This window comes from Phaethon aethereus, assembly GCF_964289735.1.
Source record: "Phaethon aethereus genome assembly, chromosome: 4".
Classification (NCBI taxonomy): domain Eukaryota; kingdom Metazoa; phylum Chordata; class Aves; order Phaethontiformes; family Phaethontidae; genus Phaethon; species Phaethon aethereus.
The window spans coordinates 1,695,843-1,718,152 of NC_138578.1; the positions used below are offsets into that span (position 1 = coordinate 1,695,843).

A 22,310-nucleotide genomic window follows, 5' to 3' on the forward strand; every position below is an offset into this window, starting at 1 on the left:
GAATTGAGACTAAAATGATTCAGGAGCTCTTGCTGGGATTCTGAAATGCGCTGCTAGGAGTTCTGCAAGAGATAAAACGTGATAGAACATGGATTTTGTATCGCTTCGACCTTCCACAGAGGAAAAAGGAGCATTGTTGAATTCCTGCTTGCCGTACTAGAAATAACTCCAAGGGGCCGGTGCTGACGTCTTGCCTCAAAGCCGTGGTGTCTGCCCGGAGCCCCGAAGCCTCAGAGGGTCCACGGGGGCTGCGGGCCCCTCCACGGGGGAGAAGGAGGTTCATCTGCGAACCTGCTCTCTCTGTAGGCACCCAGCAACCCTATCGATAACATCTGTTTCTCAAAATGTGCGGAATCCTGCCATATTACTTTTTTCCAGCATTCTTCTAACGTGTAGTATTTTTTTATATGCCAAGTATGTCGAGGCCATAAATACTTTAACATGCAGAAGATGTGCAGCGAGAGAAGTATGTCCTTTTGGACGGCTTTTCCCCTTCCCTGCCAGCCCTGCGAGACGGACCTCGGCGGGGGCCTGGATCCCTCCGTGACCGCGAGGCAGGCTGCGAGCGCCGCGCCGCGCGCCCTGGGTCCTCGGGGACCGCCGCTGTCGTCGCAAGGGTCGGAAACCCTCCGCGGTTTGTGGTGCCGTCTCCTGGGTTCTCCGTGGCTCTCCATTTAATTTTCTGTCACCTTTATTTTTTTTTATTTTTAGCTTACTCAAACCACAGAAGGCTGCTCACGCCGGCGCCCTTTTCTCAGGGAGCACCCGCATTCCCCGGGCTCCGAGCAGCGAGGAATGGCGGTCCTGGCAGGGTGAGGGACAGCCTGGGAGCTGCCCCGCGTCTCCACCGTTTGTCCTGCAGGCAGAGCAGTTTGTTCGCCTTCTTCATTCAGCTGCAGCTCTGACAGCAGCTTGCAGCGACGCGCGCTGCGGGCAGGGCACTGGCCTGTACCTTTCTCTTTGGCTGGACCTCTCTCTCTATTTTTGGTGAAGTTAAGAGAAAAATTGTAATTTTGACTTGGCATTTGAAGTGAATGCCCTTTGCCGTCACCTTGGTAAGCTTTCTCTATCGATACCAAATCCACTCTGTGCTTCACACGATTTTTAAATTGTCTGTAGCCGCTTTTATCAGATCAGTACTGTCTGTTGTACACAACGCCGTGATAAAATAATACAGATCAATGAGTCTTAAGTTACTTGCAAGTGTCATAAAGACAAGAAAACGTGTGACACTTGGTTGCATTCACTTCATCTTGATTCATCATGATATATGTTGACCAGGGCAAGTTAGGCAAGCAATGACTACGGCAAGGAGAATAAATGGAAAAAGAGAAAAAAAATAGGTAAGCTCAGCAGCACGAGGAGCAGAAGGGGAGCTCTGCCGTGCTCTGCCAGATGTGTTTTGTGTACAAGTAACAGGACTCATCTGTACGTATGGAGTTACTTGACTCCGTCTATGCAGAGACGTCTCACTGCGGATCAGCGATCTCAGTCTTGTCATCGAGATTTATGACGTGTGCCGCGAGGGTGTGATGTGGGCGGCTGAGCTAATCGTTCTTGTTTGGTACGGAGCACTAAGTTTGTGGATACTGACTAAAAAGCGATGCTTTGGGAAGCTAGAAAAGGAGACCGTTTGTCTGCAGAACCCTTTATCTAGCAGGAAAACGTATGCATGCTGTCAGAAAGGTATCTACAGGCATCCGCTAGATCTACATCTACAGGTACCTACTAGGCATCTATCTATTCTGTCACAGATTTTAACCCCTGTAGATGGTAGACGTGCTTTAGTGTGAGAGCAATCCCTGTGTATCTGGGCTAGCTTAAGAAATTAAGCCATAGGACCATGCAAATGTGCTCCTGCTTGCCAGTTCTGTATAGTGGTAGGCTGTACTCCGATATTCTTTTTTTATTACTGTAAATGTTTTGTTTTATGATATTTTCTTTGCTAAAATTCGACTCCTTTCTTTGATGGGTGCCGGGACTTGGCCGCGTCTCTCAGTGATACGGAGGTATCCCGGCAAGGCGATGGCTTGCCCCGCTGTTTTTATCGAACGGATGTGATATTTGATGCGCGTGCTTCACACAGTGCACGTGCTCAGGTAAACCACCCCTCCGAGTCGCCCCAGCAAAAAGGGGTGCCAGGGATGGGCTGCGGGTACCGCGACCCCTAACGCGACTTGCCCTTGGTCTCCGCTGTCGTCAGGAGCCGGTTGGCCTTTCCCCCACGCTCAGTGGTGCGCGTCCGTCGCGCGACGGGGCCGACAGAGAGGCCCCTTGCAAAAAGGTTGCCAGTAGCCGTCAGCGTTGGATCTACCGGAACAGTTTGTCAAAATCCCAGCCCAATTTGCGCTTTCTTGCAGGAGGTGTGACAGTCATGCCCGGTAAAAAAAAAAAAAGGCAGCCAGGGAGCAAGTGAATTCCCCAGCCAGGTGAATTATCCTGCCAGGTTATGTGAGTAGAATGGTTGTGCCTTCATTTTGTTCATTTATCTCCTTAAGTCTCTCAAAAATTTGATGCTCCCCAGCCTGTCCCGTGCTGGGGGCTACGGGTCCCGGTCCTCGGAGCAAGGGGTGCACGCGGGGCGCTGCCTCGCTCGGGCTCGGAGTCAGCTTGCCTGCCCGATCCTTGAGATCAGGTGCCTGCTCGCAGCAGAATTGGAGAAGGGACACCGTCCGCATGCTGCGAGGTGACGGCCTGCGCTCGCAACGCCGAGCTGGCGCGAGGTAATGCCGCGTCAGGCGTTGTGTCGCGCGCTCGTACCCAGATAGAGAGACGCATGGGTGGCGCGTGAAGAAATTCTGGAGAGTAGTGCTCCGCTTGGTAGTCAAGGGCTGAAGAGGGGCATCGTGGGGTAAACTCTACAACTTCAGAAGGTTCTAGAATATTTTTGAAGAAGAAACTTGGAGAATCAGTTGACTCTTGAAACAAAATATGGATCCCGTGTGGCACGAGGAATAATAGCCGCCCAGTGAATTGAAGGTATAACCGTGGACCTACGCATGTAGGAAACTTACAATGAATTTCCACCCGCTGTAGCTCTGTTTTGGTGGAGGCAGGCAGAGAGAAACGTGCTGCAGGCAAAGCATCCTTCTTCGCTTTTATTTTTCTTCCATTAAATCAAGCAGTGTTCGGTGCGACTCCAAAAAGTTTTCGTCTTTGGATTAAAAAAGAGAGCAGCAGGTAGCTGTGACGCAGGTTTTGCACAGTCATTGAACTGAACACACCTTAAGCTAACAGAGAGGGTGAAAGGTAGCAGTGTTTTTGCGCTGGGTCTGTGTTTTTAGACGAGGCAGCACCTTTTTTTATAAAAGCATGTTTATATCGACTCCTTAAGAAGTTTAGACTGGAAGGTTGTCTCCAGAAACTGCCCCCCTCCCCTTTTGCCAAGTCCCCTGTGTTTGTCTTGGCAGGATGCAGTGTCTGCTCGGCTGGTGCTGGGATATTAAATCGAGGGAACACAGAGCTCTTTATGCTTTTCAATGGGGCTTCTATTTAGTTAGCGGCAGGATAGAGCCGTCAGCCACCTGCGATTGTCCAACGGCGAAAAAGGGAGAAGGAAGAGGTGGGGGAGAGCCCTGCAAACATGTTTCAGTTTCATCGATGGAATGGTCAGAAGAAAGCGTTTTCTGGGAGGCAGCAGCGTCGTGTTGGTTTGACTGTTGAGTCCTTTTGCTGCGGTCCTGGCTCGGTCGGCAGGGGTGGTGGGTGAAATACATGATGGTGCTAGCTGAAACTGCGCGGGTCGGCGCAGGCAACTTTCTCGTTTTGACTGGAGAAGCCCTTAAGAGATTTTGTTACGAGCGAAGCAAGCGATTTGTGGCCCGAAGTGAGAATAGATTCAGATAGCCCAATCCTGACATCCAGGGATGCCGTGCATATTGCTGCATTTCATTTTTAAGGTGTGTGTGGTGATTGATTCGTTTAGTTACTGTGCAGGAAACCAGGGTGCTGGGAGTCTGTCTCGAGTACTCTTAGAAAACGCCGGTGGCAGGTGAAACTAGACTTGACATACGCGGTGTCCCTCTGTGATATAGCACGTCTGTTGGTCTTGCGTGAGAGAGAATGATAGCTTCTCTCAGCCAAATAAAGTCCTCTTCTGCCCCCACCACATGAAGAATGGAAACTAATAAAAAAAAAAAAAAAAAAGAGATCTGGAGAAATCTCTAGGAGGAGGAGAGTAATTCCTTTGCGTTTTTGAAAGCTTGGACAGTATGTCACTTTTTGTCTTGATTCTTTCTCTGACTTGCTGCTACTTCTCTTCCTTTGATTCAGAAAGAGCGTGTCTAAGGAGACGATTGCCTACACTGTCCCACTTGGAGGAATGTCTTGGTTTTGGAGCAGATGACAGTGGCACCAGCTGAGGCAGGAAGGCTGATAGGTAGCCTGAGAGCCCCTGTCTTTGTCACGTGAAAGAAGAGTTTCCTTCTTTGTTTTTAAGGACAGATGTCAAGATGGTGGAGGAACCTCTTGCTAAGCGGGCTTGTTTTCTCTCTGCACACAAGCTGCAAGCCTTCATGGCTGTCATACAGGCTCGTAGGACAGCGAGGTGTGTCATTTCACAGACCGAGGTGTATTTGGGCCCTACTCTCCTGACGTGGGGTGGTTACGGTCCCTTTGCTCGCACTCAGGTGACAATTGATCCGAGCAGTCGCGGGCTCCGGAAGTCTTGCTGAACATCTTGCAGACAGAACTTGTCACTGTGTTTGCCCATGTTGGTTGCGGTCATTGGATTTAGATCTTGTTCTTCTAAGCAAGCAGATTCATCTTCCTGGGCGTAGCCTCTCCCCTAAAACAGGAGTGGCTGTCTTGTGCAGGCAGTTTTCCCTTTTCCCTTTGAATTCTTAGCTGTTCTTGGACTGGAAAGTAACTGCGTACTCTTTCATACCTGCCTGCTTCCACACGTGCTCTGCTGAGAGCTGTTAGCTTCTTCTCATTTCTACTTCCCTCCTAGGTAGAGTCCGGCTCAATATCCCGTTTTTATTACTCCGTGGTTGCATCTGTATCCTACTGAAGGGTCACAAGTTGGAGTTTTCTCCTAGAGGGGAGGTGGGTTTTGCATCCTCAGACCCCTGTGCTTATTGCTGATTTTTTTCTTTACGTAGTTTGCTCGTTTCTTACCAGCGACTATTACTGCAGCCCGACTTCATACAGACAACCTCCTGCTGCTGAGCAAACTCTGGCCTGCTTATTAATCTGCTTTTTATGCTATTGACAACCTGCTCCATTTAGAAATGAATGTAGAGCCTTGAAGGTGATGTTAAATTTCAATCTGGTAAGCTTTTCATCTCCCCTGTTTCAGATCTTCCCAGTACAGTCACAGCACGTGGTATTTCCAAATTACTCTCTGTATTCCAGAAGGGTGCACGTACCCTAAGGCAGATAAAAGGTGCCTGTAATATAAATGAAGATTCTCACGCAGGGGGATGCGGTGAAGCTCTGTCGATCACATACCCCTCGCGGTGCAGCGTAATCAATGACAGGTTGGATGACTGACTTGTTTGAGCTCGTCAAGTTTTATGCCTCGGGTACAGATGAAGCAGGTCTGCCTTGTGTTCCACTGGAGCAGTTGCCATTTTGCTAAAGGCCTGTTTAATGGTTAGTTGCAAGAAAGCTACGTCAAATGGGTCAACATTTCGCTCGAGGATACTGCGAAGGACTTGAACTCCTTGTTTGTTGTATTCAGTAGCGCAAAGGCTCTGCATCTTCCCAGAAGCAACAGAGTGAGGCATTTAATCCAAGGGCGTGAGCTCTGACAGAGGAATACACAGCTCGTCAGCACGGCGTGCGGCATATCGGTGTGCTCAGCACCGTCAGAAAGAGCGGCCTGGGATGTTTTTCCTCTGAAGACCCACGCGAAGCACCGAGGGCGCCGTGGGTAGGGGTTTGCGGGCCGTTCTCCAGAGCTGGCTCCGACCTGCTGGGCCCGGGCCATCTGATTCAGCGCAATGCTGTTTGCCCTCCATTTGTAAATGACATGGGTTAAATACGTCATCCCAGTTACCTGCCAGAAAGGTACTTGGGTATTGCTCCTAGTTTCTAGCTGGAAGAGGAGAAAGGACAAAATAGAAAAACAAACAAAAAATTCAGAGTTTTGAAGTCTGAAACAAGTCTGGTGACAAAGAAGTTGGTTAGAAAAGCTTGAATAGAGCATAGAGCGGGTTTATCCTTGTGAGGGACCTTCTAGAATATGATCTCTTTGCTTTCTCACCGAAGTAAAAAAGGAAGATTTTTTTAAAAAAACCCACAACAACAACAAAAAAACACCAAAAACATGAGAGAGAAGAAGACCTGATGTGAGCAGCCGACAAACCCAGCATGGCGACAGAACTGCTCTTAGGCTTTACACTTTACTCCCATGCACGTGGCTATCATGTCAACCTTTGCAAGGCTATTTCTGTGTAGTACAAGGGCTCTAAGGGCAGTTTAAAAACGTAATTGCTGTTACTACCTTTTCTGCGGCGGATGTATTACGTCTTACAAGAATGCAGGGTTTTTAAAATACAGGTACTAGCTGAAATATATTATTGTGAAAATAAGTGCATACATAGATTAAAATCATAGCAAAGCCACAAAAACACTGGAACAGAAGCATTTTTCACTGAAAATCATTACTGTGCGCTCACTTGCTGCCTTTAAGTCGATGGAGAATACTCAAACCTGTTAGTATTTAGCTAAAATTCAACGTCATTCTACTTAAACGTATAGATTTCTTAGTGGTCGGACGACGGGCAGCACAGAAGCGTCGCGGGTGAACGCATGCAGAGCTCCCTGTGATCATGGTGCTGGCATCCTCCTCGCCGGTGGGGCGCAGAGGGATCAGACTGGCTGCGGTTCCAACTCGCTGCGCGTTTACAAATAGCGTTGGGGAGACGCGTCCCGAACCTTCACCGGCCAACCTGAAAGCGGGGGACTTCTCCCACTGGTTTCCTATACGCTTCCCTGCGTTTCCCCTTGCCCCAGCTTTGTGGCCTGATTGAAAGTCACAGAGGTTTCCGATTGAAACCCAGACCTTGCCTGGTGTGTGTCCTCCAGCAGTCGGCTGTCTGCCGGCATTGCTTGACGGAAGTGCAGCCAGCAGCCCGTCGCGGAGCAGCGCTGGCTGGAGATCCATAGAGGAAAAGGGAGAGTTTTCCCAGGAGGAGCGTGTTGTGGCACTTGGTGATTATTACACTGGTGTTTCCTGGTGAACCTCTGGAGAAGCGGCACGGTTTCGGTCGCCCTGTGCCCGTAAGCACTCCTTGCCGGTGCGATGGGGTGACGTGGCCTCTCTGAGGAAATGGAGCTTGAGTGAGCGTGCAGGGACGGCAGCACGGCGTAGCCATGGCCGCGCTGGCCCTGCTGCTGCCAGGGAGCTGGCTCCCCCTCGAAAGCGTGAGGTAGCCCACCGGTCCCGCTGGTAGCCAACCGGTCCTGCTTTCCTGCTGAGAAAAGGCTGGAGCCCAGGAAAGCGCCCGGGAGAAGAGTCACCGCGCCGCATCTTGCTTTCCCTGCTCTTTCCCGTGGAGCCTGCGTTGGCCGCCGCGGTGCGACAGAAAAGTCTGTGAACTGGCCCCGGAGCCTGACTCCTTGTACGCAGCTCGCCTCATTCACGCTCCCAGCGTGTCAAAGATGCTGTGTTCGCAATTCCTTCAACATCGAACCGGCGCGCTCTGATGGTGTTGGAGGATCCCGTGGTCGCTGGTACTTTAGCACATATACTTGGATCTACTCTGGACATGGGCTCCTTGAGCCGTTTCAGTTGCATCTCTTTCAGCTATGCCGCGTTCTTTCCTAGCGTTTGTACGCAGACGCGGGTGCACGTAATCGCTGGTTTCAGGTGACGACGGATCAGGTATCCTCCATGCTAGATGCTGTGCAGACACAGGTCATGAATACAGCTTCTGCTGTGAAGAGCTTGCGGGGATTGGCGAGAGATGGGAGGGAGCGGGTACAGACAGAACATGATCCTACAGACGTAGGACACAATTGACGAGTACGGTAGATGGAGGTCTCAGCACTTCAGAAACCTGACTTTTGCCGAGATTTTTTCATAAGCAGTTAGGCAAACGAGTGTCTTGGAGAGGGAGTTGTATGAGAAAAAGCAGCTTTCGTGTTTGGGGGCACCACGTCCAGTCTGTCGGAGAACAGTAAGAAGGAAGAAAACTCAGAACTTGGGACAGAGGTGGGCAGTGAAGACTGGCATCAAAAAATGAGAGCGTTTACTGACCTCGTGGGGTTGAACAGGAGATGCTAGGTAGGACGGGGATATTCTGTCGTGGGTTTAATTTGTAAAATACGTGCACTGTGGACTTGAACAGCCCAAAGTGTTTCCTACTCTCCAGGAACCCTCGGTGGCAAGTGTTAGCAGCGCTTGACTTGATAATGGCCAATAGTGTGACTCTGCTGCTGTGCTAAACCAACTCTTTCACGTTCTGACATTTGAGGGTGGGCTTTTCAAAACACACCTGAGAATTAAATTACTTGCCCTTAATGCAAACCACTAGAAATGGGGCATTTAACTTCCTAAAATCCTTTTGAAAATCCCACCCATAATGTTTACTGTAATATGGAAGTTAAATGTATCCATTCTTAGTGGTCACTCCACAGGTCTCTGCTGTGCTCGCTGAATGAACGGTTCTTTCCTCACTTGCAGCTAATACCCCATGCGTATTTATACGGAGTCGTGTTCCCCCTTAAATGCTGTTGACTTTGGCTCAGTAAGTGATTCCGTAGTTTAACTGGCTCTTGTAGGTTATTTTCTCAAGGTTTTATATTGTTTGTAATTTCCTTATTATTGTCTGCGTCTTTTTGCATTTGGGGAAAAAAAGAAACCACAACCAAAACCCCCAAAAAAACGCATTTTTCCAGGTTTTGCTTTATCAGTGGACTGCCCAGTAAGGAACGCATCGTTCGCTGTCCTCTGGGAGATGCTCCTAGGTGGGCTGCCTGTGCCAGGCTGGACTTGGCCTTGCTCCCAGTTACCTTTTATTAAGAACTCAGGCAGGACTTGCTCCCGCATCGGCTTGATTCAGCGGAAAGGTTTCCCCTGAGTTCACTGCGCACCGCTACTTCTGCGTTGAGGGCAAGGAGAGCTGCAGGGACGAAATGCGTTAAGGGCGACGAGCCGTTTAAAGGCCGCTAGAGATACCGCGAAGCTGGCCTGCCGCGGGCTTCCCCCGGGACGCCCCTCGGGGAGGGGAATTGGGAGTTTGGAAATGGGAGAAGTGAGGCTGGTAGGAAAGCCGAGAAGTTAATCCACGTCCCCCGAGTCTCAGTCAAGGTTGAAACGGTGCTGAGAACAGGCGGGTTTGCTGCCAGCCGCTGTGCCACAAAGGCTTCTCGGTGGGTTCGTTGCGTTTCACATTTTCAGAGTAACGAGGACGCCGCTAGATAAACTTGACAGAAGCACAGGTTTCCAGCTGCGTCCCTCAGTTGATGGAAATTTTGAACATTGTTAATTTATAAGAAAAAGTAGTAAAATTAATAGCATTCCAAGATTTCAGACTATGCTTTCCTGTGTTGCTCCATAAATGTGCTTTTGTGGAAAAAAAAAAAAAATTTCCACTACATACTTCTTTCTTGAAAATCCACCGCAGTCCTTTCTCCAAGTGAGCCTTTAGAAATATGTGCTTTAAACACCTGCTTGCTTTTCTCTCCGGCTGGTGGGGAAGAAAATGCTGCGTTGACAGTGGAGTTTACAGTGAAGATTCACATGAAAATGCAATACCTGCTTATGCCCCTCTTCCTCCATTCATTGGGAAAATTTCAAGCTCTTTTTATTCATGAAATGGGTATGTTGCGGGGGGGGAGTCAGAATGGAAAGCAAGCTGGAGTCTGCATTCATGCTTGCCCATGGGCTGTTAAAATGGACCAAAACTGTCGATTCTAAATCTCATTTTCCAATAAGAGGTTAAAAAAAGGAATTTATAAAAATTCGTCTGCTGTCATTTACAGCATGCTTTGTAAGATACACCACTAGAGTAATTTTGACTCTTACCTATTAAGTGTCAGACAGAGCATGTTAATATTTGTACTGTTTACTGCAGCGGGGAAGCAAAGCAAGGGCAAGCATCTCACAAGTGTGGGCAAATGAATTATTCAGGAGCATGGGGCACATATTCAGCTTCCACAGAGGTGACACAAAATCACGCCTTAAGTGAAGCAAAGAGGCTAAAAGGCGTGGGAGGGATGAGGACCAAAGTGAGTGAGACACAATGCTGAAGAAAACCCAAATCTGTTCTCTTTACTGTAACCAATGTGTGCTTTTTCTTTTTCTTCTTTCGCTTTAAATCCGTGTTTTTCTTTCATCGGCCCTTCAGGCTTGGCCCTTTGACTACAAAGCCACAGTTGCCTGGTCTCCACTGTAATTCTTCCTTTCTCTGGGGACTGTGGGGAACGCTGTTCTTCGGAAAAGCGCGTCGCCGCATGTGGTAAATGGTCTGTGCGTGCAGCCGTCAGTCTGCCAGAGCCATTTGACAGCGTGTATTTTTAATTAACTTCTCTGCTGTGCCAGGGGAGGTTGCAGGTCGTACTGGGGGTCAGAGCATTGCTCTCACGCTGGATCTGTGGGAGACGTTGCTCTCGAGGAACCCCGTGTCAGTGACGAGCAGTGGGAAATCCAGCCCTTTAGCTCCGCTTGCAAGTTGTGCAGAGAAATCGTGTCACGTTTGTTCATGATGGTGGGCGCGAATCCCCTGAACGCAGTTCAAATCCAATGAAGTCAGTGGAGTTAGCCACCACCATGAAGCTGAACAAAAGGTGGAGGTACACCTTAAGTCTGTATCAATAATCATCCATAAAAGCTGTTTTAAAAGAAAGAAGGGGTGGGTATGAGGTGGAGGCTCATGACTCTACTAGAGTGGAGTCTTCCTACCTTCCTCCTACCCTTCTCCTAGGGTATGAAGTGGGATCCAGCTTGGAAAAGGGACGGGACCTGATCCTGTGTGGGGTTTCAGGTGTGTGCTGAGGCAAGGAAGCTGCTGTGCGCCTTCCGCAGAAGAACCCGGGGTGCGCCGCAATACGCGTGCCGGTGAGGCCGGGCTTGGTAGGTTCAGGTGCCGGTCTGTTCTGCAGGGACAGGTCACCTTGAAGCGGTGCCTTTTCTCTCGATGATCGTACTTTGTAAATGAGCTTTTTTTTTTCCTTCCTCCCTCGTGAACCGCGTGATTAGTTTAGCATGATTAGGTGAAATGGGATGTTGGCTTCGGGTCCTGTTCCTCTTAATGAGTAATTAGACTTGTAAAATAGCGACTGTTTCTTGTCTCCTGTTAATGGAGCCGGGTTATCAGCGTCTGTGGAATGAGGAGGCTTTTGAAGAGCAGACAATGAGTTGTGGCTTAAGGGGGTGGAATGCGTTAGGTCTGTCAAAGTGTTTTATGGAGAGTTGTGAAAATGGAAACTGTGCTTGATGCCTGCAGATTATTCTTATATTCCTTTTACAGCAAGGCACACCCATTCTCAAAAATATAATTGTGGCTCTTTCCTCCTAGATTTAACACAGACAAGAAAAAGCATACACATTGAAGCTGGAAAGTGAAGCCAAGCTTCGCTTTTGGATAGAACTGCTTTCAACTCAGAGGCAACAGCGTCATAGCAAATGGGTTATTTACAGAACAACCTTTATGCCAAGACAAGGTCTACACCAGTAACGTAGCAAGTGTAGGTGCGAAACTTAGTTTTGCTCAGAAAGGCGGCAAGCAAAATAAGCCATTAACATGCAATGGGGACTTGTTAAGTCGCAGTCTGATTATGTGTACTGGCCACATGAAAAAGTGACTTGTGATGCTAACCCGAATTACTCCAACCAAAAATCTTGCTTATTACTGCTATTCATGTAACGAAACCAAGGGAAGAATGTAGTATTTAGATTCACGTAGTTTAGCCAATATTTGAGGAAATTAATTAACTGAAAATCTGAGTGTAGATGTGAGAAAACAGAGCATGGAAAGCTTGTGGTAAAGTGCTGTTTGTGACTTTATGGATGTTTTTATTAAAATATTAATTGTTATTCCCTGTCATGCACATTCAAAATTCTGTCTACTTGTGTTTGACGAATTATCTAAGCTCAGACTATGATGATTTCCATTTGTTGCCAAAAAAAAAGAAAAAAAGAATCTGTGTAGCATTACCATAAATGCCCTGACACGTCACACACGCCGGCCGACGTGGTCGGTCCCAGTGCCGCTGCAGAGGCTCCGGCACGCTGCAGACCCCTGGCAGGCTCGCTCCATCCCCCTCCCTGCCTGCGCGAGACCCTCTGCCATGGGACCCGCCTCGGTGGGCTCCGGTGGGGGCCGGGGAGGTGCTCTGGGAGCCATCCCCGTGTCTCTCTCTTGCAAGAAGGAGAAGAACGTTGTATAAAAAGAAGGTCATAAAACGTTTCGGGACATGGTTTACTGGGCATGGTGGCGTTGGGTTGACAGTTGGACTTGATGATCTTAGAGGTCTTTTCCAACCTCAATGATTCTACGATTCTATAAGGATAATGTTTGTTGGTAGTTGCTCTGCTACATTTTATATAAATGTTCACGTTTTCTGTGTTAATGTCTTTGGTAATACCTTGCAGATTCCTCAAAATACATTTCCCATTGGTATTTTCCAGCATTTTCAAATATTCTGCATCCATTTTTTCACCCTACATGATGTTGTTGCTTTCACTGGCTCTGCTGAAGAAGTTTAGACTTCTGCCCTTAGATATAAGCAGGGTTTTTTAGGTGGCTGTTTCCTTGAGTGTATTGGCAGATTCCCCTCACCATTATTTTCCATGAGTTATATTCAAGTGCCAGCAAAGAAATTCTTCCTCCTGAGCATGAGTCTCTCTTCCCTTAAACTGGACTTAAGCAGCGAGAGTTTAGCTGTAATCACTAGAATAAATCTGCCTCATCTGCTAACCTGTCCCGCAGCCTTTACAGTCGGAAGACATGAAGAGAGAGGGTTTTGAAGCATTGTCAATAGCTACGTAGTTACAAGATGGAACAGTATATCTTCATTTAAGTAGGAAACCATATGGCTTCTGCTGATTTTAAAGCGGTAAAATGAAGGGCCTGAGCCGTAAGGGGTTCAGAGTATGTGTGGGTTAAGGACTAGCAGAAGGTTGGAGTACACAGTGCTCAGCATGCCATGCTTAGATTACAAAATAGCCGTGCGTAACATACAAATGGTAAGCTCCTACGTGACTTTGGTCTTAGTTGTGTTTTTGGTGGGGTGATGTATCTCACAGATACACAAGGTCTACTCTTAATGCCTTTGAACAGTGGCCTCGGCCAGAGGAACACCCCCAGAGCGCAGAGGGATGTCGCCTCTGGCAAGAAGTCCATGCCAAGGAAACGCAGCGGTAATTTGAGTCTTTTGGTACATGAGTATGACGAGTGGTTTATGCTTTGCCCCTCCTGATATTTCTTTTTAAAGCATCAGGCCAGGTCTTTAGACTCCCAAATGACATGTTGGCGTGCTTTCTCTCCTCCTCACCAGGCTGGAATGATAAGAACTGATAAGGATGAATACTTCATTGAGCCTTTGGAAAGAGGAAAGCAGATGGAAGAGGAAAAGGGAAGAATCCACATGGTGTACAGGCGATCGGCTGTAGTGCAGCATCCCACCGACACGCTCTCTGATGTCCATACAGAAGGTACAGTACCCCTGTGCTGATAGTTTACAAATCTATTCCAGGTAACTCTAGCCTACAGTAGCTTTTGAAAGAGGCAGTTTGGACTGAGCTGTTTGAAAAGAAAGCGTTTAAATGTCTTGCTGCAGTACACCATCAGAGTCGTACACGCAGTTTCTCTGCCAAGAGCAGCGCACGTGTACTTTCATCTAGGAGAACGGAACTCTGCCATGAAGCGCCCTCGTATATAAATGCTGCAAAATGCTTGTTTTTTCCTTCCTTAAATCAAGGGCAAAGTTTGGACTGATTTAAGTGGAAACAAGTCTGAGCTCTACGTAAGTTGGTAAGATACTGTGGGACATAAAATGTTAATAGAAATACTTATGTGACTTTCATGTTCTAAGTTGTTATTACGCTTTGCCTGTCCATACAAATTCTGTGTCAAGTTTGGGTCCTGTTTCTTTCCGAGTAATAGGTAAAATGTGCCAATGCCCGATACTGTTTTCCTCCTTCTACTGGTTGCAATTAATGCAGTTAGAAGGCAGCTGTCTTTTGACATATCCAAGGATTCCCCCTCTGTCTTGAAGATAATGTGGTTGGTCCATCTGAAAATAATTACTGTGCAGTTCAATCCATTTGCTTGTACATTTTTCCCCCCTTTTAATATTATACAAATCCTTACAAGCCAACACATTGCATAGCGAACGTTGAGGTTTTTGACACTATGGGTTGAGGACGAAGGAGCAGCTCCCTTCCCCTTCAGTGCTCTGCTTTTTTTTCAGCACCTCAAAATCCTGTTTGTACTTGGTGTTCACATGTTCTTGGAACTTAAAAGGGTCTGCGAAAACCACGAACAACTACATACGACACACGGAACTAGAATTAGATGCAAATATTAAATGGAGAGGAATCAAGCAGTCCCTCACTGCCAGTCCTCACGAACTTAAATTACTTGGTGTGGTTTTGGAGTTTGGTCTCCACAAAAGCAAGCAGGAATGGACAGCCATTTTGAATAAAATCCTGTCAGGCTTTTATTAGTCTTTTGGAAGGTAAGTCCCTGCTGCCGACCGCAGTATGGCACAGCGGCACGAACCATGCAGGCTCATCGACCTGGCTTTTCTCCGAGACCTGTGCTGCCAAAGGTACTTTGCTTTTGCTACCCCAGCGAGGTCATTCAAATCGAGCTCGTGCTTCTCTCTCCTGTGTTTGACTAACCAGTGCTGAATAAGCTTTTGTGGTAGTAGCAATGGGCTCAGCGCTTTCTGTGTTGAAGCTGCTTTGTCAGCTAAGCTGGCAGACCCGGACCACGGTTAAACACAGCATTCACTTGACGATGGACCTTCTGGGTCTCCTTCAGCGAATTCAGCATCTCTTTCCTCTACAATCTTTCATGTGCTCACAGAATTTTTTTGTACATGCTTTGAATCCATGGAAGCTTTGGCAAACTTCAGGTAGGTACGATGTGGGGAAGGGTAGCAGGAGCATGCAATAGCCGAGGCGAATTACTTGGTAATTTCTAAATCGCAGCTCATGAGATACGAAGATCAGTGAGGCAATAGGCATCTAAGTGATGAGTTCTACCTCCGAATCTTTGAATATTGTTTGGGATTTGGTCAGTCCTTTGTGAGGGTCTTCATGTCTTCAGCCTCTTCCCATCTTCTTTTGTTTGGTCAGAGGGAGCACCTAAGAACAGCAGCTACATTTTGTAACTTAGAGCAATCTTTCTAGTTACTCTCAAAACCGTGTGTCTGTAGCTGATTGCTAGTTTATCAAGAAGTTCAGACCAAAAAGGCTTGTTTCTTGTGGATTGCTTTGTTCCATCCTTTGGCAGAGGGAATCTGTTTCGATGATGCCCTGCGTTGTTCATTTAGCGTTTGTCTGGGAAAGATCTATGCGGTGTGTAACACAGGTCATCCTGGCAAGTGAAGCCGAGAACCAGAAAGGTGGATATGGATACCTGGAGGGCATTCAGCGAGGAAGGAGCATCATGAAAGGAACCAGAACTTGATCAAACATAGAAAGACTAAGGGAAGTTGCTGCATCCCCTGTAACTCTGGGAAAGGTACAGCTTTTATTTTAAACAGAAGTGGAGGGTATGAGAGAAGGGAGGTGCTTGTATCTGCCACTTGATTACAAGACTTGCCAGTCTTGTCCTGAAACAGCAGGATGTAGCGTGATGTTCCTGGGAGCTCTCTGAAGCCCGGCTGGTGCTCTGGAGGGCTGGGCTGTGCAGGTTGTTCTTCCCCCAGCAAATACGAACAAACCTTGGCCTGTGGTAGAGCCCAGCAGTCTGTGTTCATGGTATGCTCTGGTAGGTTTTTTTTATTAATGTTTCACATGAAACATCTCTGTATTTCAAGTTGTGTGATGCAAAATCTGCCGATTAGGAAGCTCAACGCAGGCTCTGTTGCTTTATCGTAGTTTCTGTGACTGGTATTTTAGCATTTCTTTTCTATGATCTGCAAGATAGTTCTCCTGACTCCCCTTTCGTTCATATGTTGAAATGCACATTCAAGGAAAACTATCCACTCACTTTTATACCTCTGTGCTTACAACTAACTTGTTGCAGTGTTTTGAATTTAAAAGTTCCTAGAGTAATAGCCACAGATTTGTGGATAACTCATGTGCGTAACCATACCTAGCTCAAGGTGCCTGGAGATGCCAAGGTATGGTCCAGTACTGTAGAACATGCAGCTTATCACGGTAGGAAAAGGGGCACGTTTTATACTTCCTAGACTGCTGCCGTGTTTTACCTGGGGCCATTCCAACCCAAAAGTTTATATTCTTGGGTAAAACCTTACCCAATATGAAAGAATTGCCAGTACAAATTAGAAAGTGTTGTATGGCGTTTTGGGCTTCCATATTGATGTATTCTGGCACTATCTTGGTTTTGCTACTCAGTTAGGTCATTTGCTAATCTGTAAGGTGCGTTTACACCATTTTCATTGTCATTTACAACATCAGACGAGTGGCGCTTGCATGTCCATATCAGGTGCCTCTTGAGCTACAACAAATGTGTGTGTCTTTACTGTAGAGTTTGTCTTTACAGAAGATTTTTGTAATCCTCCCCTCTAACGGATGTTATACACAGAAAAATTCCCCTTGGTTATTGCCTTGCCAAACAATTCAATGTCCCAGACGAACCGCTTTTTTATACAACTCATTTGCAGTTCAAAAGTGGCCAGAGAGCCTCTCAGCAGCCCACGTATAAGAACGTGGCGTGCCTGTGCTTTTGTGACAATGCTGTAGATGTTGCAACTGCTGTTGGTATCCTGAACTTCCTCCTAAGAGGGTTTCTTAAAATGTGTTGGACGACTTTTCTTCGAGAGTTGAGCCGCCATTGGTCTTTAATTTTCAGATGTGTCTAAAGGTCTCTGCTTGCCAGTGGATCTTTCCTGTTTTTCAACAAAAAAAGTTAGATGGAGGCTTGGTAATTTTCCCTCCCGACTACTGTCCAGCTGGAGTGATTTCTTTGCTTTTAGCCACCTTTCACTATCGTTGACTAAGCCCAGTTACTGACTCCTCCCAGTTGGGTAAAGCCTGATCTTTATTGTACTGTTCTCCTTATGACAAATAAGTAGGCTGTAGTCTGGTCTGCACTGTCACTTGGTAGTTCCACCTTGGCTCAGATAAGGCACAACAAAGGAGTAACTTGTATTGCCTTTATCCTTATATCTTCAAGATGCCTTTTAAGATCCGAGCACGATCAAGGATGAAGCAAGCTGCCGAAGCCCATGGAAATGTTTAGCCCGTGTGGTGGGTTAACGTTGCGGCTCTTCTAACTATACAAATAGTAAGCGTTATTCGTGTTCACAGGAAGCCTTTCTTGCTGTGGACAGCTTAAAGCTTTTACACGCGTTTGAGCTCAGAAGCTAGATCTGGCCGTTACACCACTGTGAGGCAGTTTGCGGTGGTTAAGTAGTCGGCTACACACATATGCGTGAAAATTTTTCTTGATCTTCTCTGCCCCTGCTCCCCACCCCGCGCGCCCAGTGCCCAGGCCAGAGGCTGAAATGCAGAGTACGGTCTGCTGGCGGTTTAGAAGTTCAGCTGCACATTTAGCCGACGCAGACAAGAATCCAAGGTTTCAGTAATAGCTGACAGATGACTCAACGAACTAGACATTAAGATTTAGAAAGTACTTAAAATTGTTGTTGTCAGTGAAGTTGTTATAAAAACTGGGAACAGTTGCATAAAAAGCTTCCTCTGCAATGAAACGGGACACACTGCGTGGTCTTCTCTCTGCAAGAAGTCAGTTTTCTAAGATACTGATGTTGAGAAAGCTTCCGACTCCAGCTTTACGGAAGAAGCTTTCAGTCTGACAGGACATCTGGTACTCCTGCAGGATTTTATAACATTTGGGAAATTGTTGGACCTTTTTCAAAGAATTGGACAGAATGAGCGTAGGCGTTCTCAGTCAAAATAAACCACCATCTTAAGACCAAGGTTTTAGCAATGATCGCAATGTGGCGGAGCATTTGTTGGTTCATGTGTTGTGCTTGCACAGAAATAAGCACGTGTGTATGATCTATCTACTTCTCTTTCCTGTTTTTCTTTATTGTAGTGCTTTGTGCCGAAGTTTCAGCGAGCTTTCTTAGAAAGGTGGGAACCAGCAGTCTGGGTTTCTGGTATTAGGATGCCTCAAGCTACTGGAGAGCATGGGTTTAGCCTTTCCGCGTTTGCAGCAACATAACCCTACCCCTGAAGCCGCACTGTGTGCCGACTCCTAATTAGGGTATCCATGGCTCGCTCTAGCCACTTTAGGGAATGACAGCGTGCGGCGCGCTTCCCTGTTGTGTTCATCGTTTGCTTTGTGGCGAGATTGCTTTCCGTAGAAGTGCATGAAACGCTTGAGAAATCGGATGGGAAATCCTGCCTCATTCATTCGAGGAATGCTGTGGGATTACAAAACCTGTTAATATTGATGGATAAGCCTTGGTTTTCCCTCCCTCTGCATGTCTCTGTTAGGAGGAGTGCTGGGGAGCTTCTTGCGTCTTCACGCAGCGAAATGCTTACCTAGTCCTTTTTTTTTTTTTTTTAACCTCTTCTATTAAGCGTAGGGAAGAGCCCCTTATAACACTTTGCAGAAGATGTGAATATTTCAGAATGAAAAGTGAAGTGATCGTATAGCACATGCTTTTATTTTTCTTCTTTATTTTTTCTTTTTTTTTCTTTTTTACTCCTTTTTTTTTTTTTTTTATTTCATTCTCTCTCGAGTTAAGTAGCTAGGAAAATACACCAGAGGCTGAGCCTTTAAAGGGCTGGTACAGCTATCCTTTGAACTGGTGTGCATGTTCGTACCCAATTTAGACTCCTTGAAGGAGCCCTTCATTACTTACTGCCTTTTCAGACCTCACTCCTTTCAGTCATTCTGCTGTGAATATGATCTCTTGCATATAAATGGCCCTGAATATTTGGTGGTTGTTTGATGCTTATAAAATGCCTATGCTCTCACTCTGTGATATCAGGGAAATGTGGATAATTTTCTGTATTTTGACAGGCTGCTGGCAGGAGTGGTTTTTTGTATTTCATGGGTAATCTATCTGGTAGTTCAAAGGATCTTGTTTTACTGTATCTCTTGGCACCTGATCTTTCTTCTGCTTATGTGAGGCAATGCAGGGACCTGCAAGAAGTAGTAGGTCCTGACCAGTTAACGTTAAAATCATTTAAAAAAATGACAACCTAAGTGGTACCGGTCTTCATTGCACTGGGTAAGCCTGTTTGCTGGTTTGCAGAGCTGAGCCTGGCTTAGTTTTTCTGGGCAGAGGAAGCTCTTCCTCTTCTGCAGGATGGGAGCCCAGGCCTCCCCCGGGAAGTCCCAGCTATTGAAAACCGCTTACGCGTAGTAGGATGTGACACGGCATCAACGAACGTCGAGTGGATTTCTCCCCTGGGAACAGAAAAGACTCTTGATTTTTCTTCCTTGTGAAAAAACTGGGTCAGACAGGACTCACGCAGAAAACCATGCAAAAACTGGTCAGCTCGTAATGTTTAATGTAAACATGACCTGGAACAAGAATACTTGTACCACATTTGCGAAATATATTTACTGTTGTAATTTTTGTCTGAATTTCAGAAAATTACTGAAAATTTATATCTCTGCTCAGAAGTGAGGTGGAATCAGCCATCATGAGCCTGGCAAGAGAACACGAATGCGCAGGTACATGCTTATAGCTAGGGGCAGTGAGTTGAGACAGGCTGCTCAGGAGGCAGAGGACCTCCTCGCTTGGCTTGGCAGGAATGTAGAGACATAGGTGGCTCTCGGAATTTCATAGAAATTCCCAGCTAATGCAGCGTGCTTTCGTTTGACTTGTGCTGGGGGAGAAACACAACGCAGAAATGCATCTGTTGACAGTGGGGACTTAGCAGCCCAGCAATCCTGATGGATCTTTTCAGCTCTAGTAAAGGTGAGAGACGCACAGAGGGAGGAAGAGGAGGAGGTGGCGTGTCCACAGCCAACAGCCTCCAACCGTCCATTAATCCGGCAGTACGAAAAGGGGGAAGGGAACTCCTAGTTTGAGCTGTGGTGGGTTGCCACATTTAACCTGCCAAACGGTTATTGTCAGAGTGAAATGACTGAGCTACTTAGAGAATAACCCTGTCCTGAGGTGTTACTGCTTCAGCATCGTCCATGTCTGGTACTGTATCGTGAAGGAAATATATGCAAGGCTCTACGCTGTTCCTGAAACTATTTTACGTGCTTGCTATACCGTAGAAGCCGCATGAAAAGCTCTGTGACTTGGCATCCCCTGCTCATGTGGACGCACCGCATGGGGCAGCAGGTTGCGGGATGCCACCGGGCACATGCTCGGCCGTAGCGTTTGACTGCTCTGTAGGGTCACTCATCAGGGGAGCAGAAAACGCTCTGCTTGCGGCGTGAGCGTCGGTGCTCGGTGAGCAGGCTGTGCCGGGCCAGGAGGAGGGAGCAGTACAGCTTCTGAGCCCCCTTTTTTTCTTTTTTTTAAAGACACTGGATGATTGTTTTTAAACATCTGGGATGAGCATCTGGTCAGGTATAGTCTGGGAATCCTATCACAGAGCAGGATGATCTCTAGAGTTCTTCATGGGTGTAAATATGCACAATCGTCTCTTAACGGCTTTTCCATATCAGGTTGCCCTGGGATGACATTTTGTAAGCTCGACTTCCCCAGTAATTTATCTTGATCCTAAAGACACTGAACATCTGTGCTTCTCATTTTAGTTGAGTACTACAGGTACTCGTGATCAGCGTTCACATCGTGAGTGTTATTCCCAAATAATGTCTGTTAATACTTACTCTTAAGGGCAAAAAGAAACAGAGATCAAAAGACTCCGTATTGGGGGCAAAGGGTCTGGGGGACAGAGGGCGAACAAATTATGCGTTCAGAGCGGAAAAAACTAGATGAATGTATGAGGCTGTCATGTTAAAACATCATTTAAATAAATCTTTGAGATTTTTATCACCAAAATAACTTTTCACTTAGGAACGGAGAGAAATGCTCTCCAGACAAGCCTGAGTTGGAAGGTTTTGAAAGTATAATGGTGATATCATGCTGTCTGGACAGGATGAAAAGGATCTGTTCTCTTTTGTTAATAAGCTGACAAACATCACCAAGATGTGCGATCATTAACGTTATTCCTTGAAAGCATTCAAGAAACAATAGGAACAGGCAAAGAACTGTAGAGTTTAGAATCAAATTTGCACCCAGGAGGCCTTCTTTGCAAGTTCTACTTAATCAGGCTCAGGAGTATGGTAAAATAAAGCCCAAATTGTGTTTCTCAGAAACATAAAAGCCTCATCCAAGTCCACTGGAGTCTGTGAGAAGACTCAGATTTACGTCAGTGGGCTGATGAGACAGGTTTTGGATGATATTCTGCTTAAGCTGATCACAAAGGGTTCGATTTGTCTTTGCTCCTGTTCATTCATTTTTATTTTTTTTTCCATGCACTTTCTTTTCATACAGTGTAATGATGACAACCAGCCTTACGCTTGGAGGTTACACAGCATGTTTGTGTACTCAGAGTTTTCCTACTTTATCTTCCTCTTCACACCATAGTATTTTTTTTAAATGACAACCTATTCACCCAGAGAGCACTTCAGATTAAAGTATTTTTGTAATTACTTCCTAACAGTGGGAAACGAGGAATAGGAGCCTTTATCTCCCAGCTTCCTTTCAGAATTTTCATTTTCCGTGAAGAACCAAAGTGCTTGTGTGGCTGATGGGGTTGCCATGGCACTGGGTTCGAGTGTCTTTGTCCCAGGTGGGAAACATGTGGGAGGAAGAAATGATTTGGGAATTGCGCCTGGTTGCCTGGGAATGAAACCCTGGAATAGAAGATAGAAGAATGGGAGGACTATTGCCTGCTTTGGAGACCTCCCTCAGCACTTCCCCAGGCACATTAGTGTTTCTTGGAGACGTCGTCATGCCAGAAGGTGTCTGAACTCTTTCTTAGCAGAATTTCTCATGACCTGTGTTCTGATGGAGGATATTTTAGATCCTGCACAGCACACCACACAAGTTGATTACTTAAGCACAATGGGAAAGATGGAACTGATTTCTGTGGAGACCTAGTGCACCACATTTTGTAATATGCTGTGTTACAATATAGGCATTCTTGTATAAGTTGTATTGGTGGCAATAACCTGTGTATGTACTCATCTAAAGACATCCTGCCTCTTTATCCAGAACTGCTAGAGCTTTTTGCTTTTAAATCAGCTGCCTCCTATAAAATTGAAACTTAGTAGGAT

At 46.6% G+C, this 22,310-nt stretch overlaps 1 protein-coding gene across 1 annotated transcript in view; it reads left to right on the forward strand.

The window, feature by feature from the left end:
- ADAMTS3 (ADAM metallopeptidase with thrombospondin type 1 motif 3) overlaps window positions 1-22,310 on the forward strand; it is a gene marked incomplete at its 5' end in the record, with an annotated part of 126,031 nt that overhangs the window by 28,398 nt on the left and 75,323 nt on the right. The window contains one exon of the mRNA XM_081999422.1: window positions 13,450-13,606. Coding sequence (XP_081855548.1) covers window positions 13,450-13,606 — 157 coding nt within the window. The remainder of the gene's footprint in view (window positions 1-13,449; window positions 13,607-22,310) is intronic.